At 37.2% G+C, this 5,584-nt stretch overlaps 1 protein-coding gene across 1 annotated transcript; it reads left to right on the top strand.

Annotated features, from left to right (window-relative positions):
• The first annotated feature begins 4,206 nt into the window (after positions 1-4,206).
• Positions 4,207-5,217, top strand: LOC129724160 (uncharacterized). Its single transcript, XM_055678817.1, has 2 exons — positions 4,207-4,898; positions 4,964-5,217. Exons 1-2 carry the CDS (start codon positions 4,248-4,250, stop codon positions 5,153-5,155), a joined length of 843 nt encoding a protein of 280 aa, XP_055534792.1. The 5' UTR covers positions 4,207-4,247; the 3' UTR covers positions 5,156-5,217.
• The last annotated feature ends 367 nt before the right edge of the window (positions 5,218-5,584 follow it).

Here is a 5,584-nt window from a genome sequence, read left to right as displayed (position 1 = left end):
AAATAAACACTTATCGCGATTTATTCCGGATTTTCCTCTACGCTATTGTGGTGGCAGCACTTCCCAAAAGCGGTTGATGTCCAAGCTGCTCCGGTAGATCACGGCAGCGGTAATATCCAAACCCTTCTGCTGCGACAATCCTCGGCGGGTGGTGTTCTTCTGCTCCTTGGCACTTAGCCGGGGGAAGCCAATAGCGCAGCTCACCCTATCCGGCGATCAAAACACCTGTAGCACTCGCACTCACGGGCCAGCGGAACAACCTTCGCTGGTCTTATGACGAAGAAGCGGAACAACCTTCGCTTCACAGGACACAAATCAAACGAACAAAACGTGGTCGAGGCTAAACTGATCATCCCGCGATGGCTGCCGACCACAACATACCCGCCGAGACTGGCTTCAGCACCACTTTTTCGCAGCAAGAGGAAAATACCGGCCTATCTAACCCTAACAATTTATCTACAAACATGCCATAAAAATTATCGAACCTATCTAACGCGACAATACCGTTCACAAACGGAAAAACGAACGAATTTAAACGAAAATAAACAAACTTATGTGAACGATATTCAGCGCAAGTGGTGACAGTTGTCATGTTGGATACACGCTGCTGCGGGGGTGTTCAAGTGCATGTAATTTTCACTGATACACTCCCTCGCAAAAGTACCCATAATAAGGGTTATTTTTACGTGAACACGCTCTTGCAGCGTTACCCAAAATTAGATAAATTTACCACTCGATGCTGAAATTGCAACCGCACAGGTTACAAGCATCATCCCGATTCCGAGAATACCCATATTACCTGGTGTTTGGCCACATTTTGTTGTTTCCCAGAAACTGGAAGTCGCCTTTTGGAATCCAAAATGGTGTCGTTATAATATTTTTTCATAACGGTTACTGCTAAGTGCGTACTTTTGCCCCGCGGTTTATGTGTACTTTTTCCCCATAATGAGTTTTCCAACTGGTTTGAGTTTTATGACAAACCTCAAAATATTTTCGGCAGAAAAATTCACTCTACAAACCTCAATTGTACAAGAATTTTTTGAGCCTTGTTGTTTTCGAGTTTGTGTAGTTTTCGAATAGGTCAGTTCACAAAACTAAGAAAATTAGATCAAAACAGCTCAAAACACAACTTTCCTCATAGCTCCGCACCATTTAAACAGAATCTTATGCGTTTACATGAATGATTAAATGACGTTATAATACTGCAAACTCATACAATGTTGCCAGTTTATCTTGCTCGTATGTTTCGAAAAGACCAATGCGTACTTTTACCCCGTGCGTACTTCTGCCCCTCAATACTCTCCTACATGCATGAGGTTTTCAACCGCAGAAAACGTAGCATACGTCGAAAGACGTAGGTTACTTCCCAAAAAATCGTGCTAATCATGAACCATGAAAAAATGCCATCTTCACAGTCGTCTATTTTAAGTACGAAAACGATATGGTTACTAGCATAAAAAAACACAGAAACGTTAAGGTTCTATTGAACGATCATTTCAGTTATATGTCTAAAATCTTTTTTATGGGGATATGTAGCGCGTGAAAAAATCCGCGGTAAAAAAGCGCGTAAATTTCGGAATCCACGTAGAAACTGCGTAAATGCCGAAATCATCGTAAATAAAACTTCATTTGCTAAAGGTTTTCAATCACTTCTGCTAAGTTCTTTAGAAAAAATCAATAGCAGTGTCGTTTCCACCTGCAAATTGAGCTGAATATCAAGGAAAAATAAAAAATGTTAGGCCAAATCAGTAAATATTCAGTAATTAGATTAAGAAACCTTATCCGACACTTTGGATAAGTGATTTGAACCGGTAAAACCTATAAAAACATGTCGCGTAAAAACGACTTTTCTGAAAAAAAAAAAAAACCGCGTAAATTCCGAAAGACCTGTACTTGCCTATCCTGGCTCTGCATCGATCGTCTACGACATTGGTATACCAAACGACCAGTCCTTCATTGAATAGGTAAATATTATATCAGTGTGGTAATTTTTTGGAAGCTCGGCAGTCAAGATATCTTCTTCTTCTTCTTCTTCTACTATATAAAAATGGAATTCCGTAACGCTTGATCATATTGATGTTATTCCCTCCGTCTCTGAGGTGTACCAGTCACCAACATCATTTTAAATCGTTCTAAATCAAAAAAATAACCGGTGATATGTGGGTTTTTTACATGAAAATGTTTGTTGATGTTCAGGAAAGACATTTGATGAAAAATAAAAAGTGTCTGATTACTAATACTTGTGATATTATTCACAAAACTACGTAAAACATGCAAAATTATGACTTTTTATGCTGAATTTGCCTCTAAATCAAAATTCAAAGCGATGACATATGATTATTTTTTCATTAAAATGTTTTTTGATGTTCAGGGAAGACATTTGAGGAAAAAAAAGTATCTGATTACTAAAACTTGAGATATTATTCACAAAACTACGAAAAACATGCAGAATTTTGACTTTTCATAATAAATTCGTCTTTAAATCAAAATTCAAAGCGCATGCCTTTCTTTTTTCATTAAAATATTTGTTGATGTTTAGGAAAGACATTTGAGGAAAAATAAAAAGTATCTGATTACTAAAACTTGAGACATTATTCACAAAGCTACGTAAAACATGCAAAGTTATGCCTTTTTATGCTGAATTTGCGTCTATATCAAAATTCAATGCGATGACATGTGATTACTCTTTCATTAAAATGTTTGTTAACGTTAAGGAAAGACATTTGAGGAAAAATAAAAGGTATCTTGATGCTAAAAAATGAGATATTTTTCACGAAACTACGTATGTTTGAAGATGATTTATGTATACAGCACAACAATATCGCACGCTAGCCTTCTGATAGCGTTTTCGATCAACCAGATTAGTTGAGGAATTTATTATCTATATTGTTTTTATCACATTTTGCATGTTGTAGGATAAGTACAACGATACACCGTGCCCAAACGCTGAGTCGAGAAAACTTCCAGATCGAAAAGATTTTCGACCTGATCGGGGATTAAACCCGATATCACAACCGTGTGAGAGCTAATCGACAACGCTAACCACAGAGCCATGAGGAGTACAGAATACAGAAAAACAACTCAAAATACTTTTCTTGAAATTTATACGTGTTATACGTATGCATGCGAAATTTTGACTTTTTATGCCCAATTCGCCTCTGAATCAAAATTCAATGATCTGCGATTTTTTTTTCAATAGAATGTTCGTTGTTCCTTCAACATCTGCAAATATTTTTTTTTTTGCAGAATAATCCATGTTTCGAGCGTAAAAATTTTACATTTCTGATGGTTTCGTAGTTTTGTAAATAGTTACACCTTACGGGATTCGATTTACTTTTTTTTACGGTTATCCAAACTAGAGCTCTTGGGACATTTAGCTGGAGGAAAAGTTACGATTCATTGGTTTGAAAATCGATTGTGAGGCAAATTAGGCATTGAAAAGCTTTTATTTTTTGTTTCCTACGTAGTTTTGTGGATTAAAAAATGGCGACTTCCGGTTTCAGGAAAATAACCTAAAGAGGTATTAGGCCAACAATTTCAATACTTCCAAAAAAGGAACTCCATACGACATTCTGAAATTCAAAATGGCGACTTCCAGTTTCTGTAAATCAGCACAAAATCACAAAATACAATCTAATAAGTAAATTTCCGTTCTGTGCGTTCTCAGAATATTGAAGTACTCAAAGTGATGATGGACTTATAAGATGTGAAATATTTTTGAAGAGAGTTGAGCTAATGCAGCAATGAAATATAAAAAAAAATATTCTTAGCTTTGAAACCTTTGATCCCGAGCATCGCCGGGAGCATTCAACTAGTAACATATAAAAATGCAGTCTAATGAATTTGGTTTATAACAGATTAACAGTGAAGTGTCCATCATTATGGCGTATGAAAAGCTGGACAGTTCATGGAAATTATCAAAACGAGAAGATCCAGAATCACTCTACGAAGCTAATACATAATTCCGCTTAAAGCTGCTTGAACAAATGGACCTGACAACCACATTTGTCCGAAATCGTATTTTTCAGAACAACTTGTATAGCTGATCGAATTGCGTTTCATAACCTCAATCAACGAATATCATTATTCGCAAACCCATGAAAATCCCCCCCAACGTGCTCTCAGAACAATACCATCCATTGATATCACCGATTAGATCGGTATATAAGGATGGCCTGGTATACTGTCAACACTAGTCGTATTCTGGTGACTGGTACGTAAAATTGAAGCTACAACAGACTGTTACCATGAACCGTTGGTTAGCACTCTTCTGCATGCTGAGCATCCTCGGCGGAGCATACTCGTACTACACACCAATTTCAGTGGGTGCAAATGCTTTGACTACGATGTCTACCAATCTGAAAACCATATCAACCGTAATTGCCAACTATTATACAGCATGGAACACGGCCCGAACAAAGATTTTCGTTGCTTTGAACGATTTGTTGCAATATGTCAATGTGACATACGGAGCGCTGAACACTACCTATGGAGCCAGTCAATCTATGTTGAACAGTTTTATGTATTCGGTTGTCTACTTTAACCAAACAATTGCTCAAGGGGATAATCAAGTTACAAATGCTATTTCATATGATTTCAACACGCTAGGTCAATACTTGCAACAGTCAATTGATACCATATTACAAAGTTTCTCGTCGCTCTCGTCCGTTACCTCTAATACAAATGGTGACAATTGCACCCTTCGTAACGCTACTCAAATGGCAAGTGTTCCGAATGACTTGCTGAGTCTTAGCAACTGTTTGCAAGTGGAGTCGGATCAGGTTACAGCTATGGTTCCCAGCGTTTTAAATATAATTGGTACCGTCAAGAGTGATTTAATCCTGCTCAACAACCAGCTGAAGATTTGTAACCCGCAGTCGCCATCTTGCATCAACGAGGTAGCTAATGCGAATGCTTGATAATTTGGGACAGTTTTGATTATTGTTTTGTTTTCTTCCAACAGTATTTCAATGAATTGTATCAGGAATGGAGCTCCTTTCAGATGGAGTTATACTTGCTCCAGAGTGTTATTGGAAGTATGCAACAAGATGCCACCGATCGCAACAGGTTTTGCGGAGATCTAACTAAAGCAGATGTTCAGGATGATATCCAAAATCTAATGATGGCTGTTTCTGCGTGTATGTATCCAAATTAATAAAAATTGTACGCTTCTGGTGATGTAATAATAAAAGTACAGCTATTGATAAATGCGAATAATTTTCTATAATTACGCCTACCTGGTTTGAAGAAAATGTGTACAGAATAATTCGATTGAAGTCTAGTAAATTGAAAGGAAACAAACACAATGAAGTATACATAAATACATGCGCACCTGCATTCACTCAAATGGACATATGTACACACATTCCAACATACATATGCTCACACTACACATACTGTTAAATTAAAATCTATCTATCGCGCAACTAGACCTTTTATTTGGCATAAAGTTCAGGAGTTGTTTTGACAATTACAGAAATAGTTACTGGCGAAAAACTAGCTTTGAAGAGTGTACCAAAAAAGTTTTTCACGTCTAACCCTGAAGTACAGATAGACGATTGCATTGTTCAGCAATTTTGTTTCT

Source organism: Wyeomyia smithii, chromosome 2 (genome assembly GCF_029784165.1).
Source record: "Wyeomyia smithii strain HCP4-BCI-WySm-NY-G18 chromosome 2, ASM2978416v1, whole genome shotgun sequence".
NCBI lineage: Eukaryota > Metazoa > Arthropoda > Insecta > Diptera > Culicidae > Wyeomyia > Wyeomyia smithii.
This window is presented reverse-complemented; position numbering and strand designations above follow the sequence as displayed.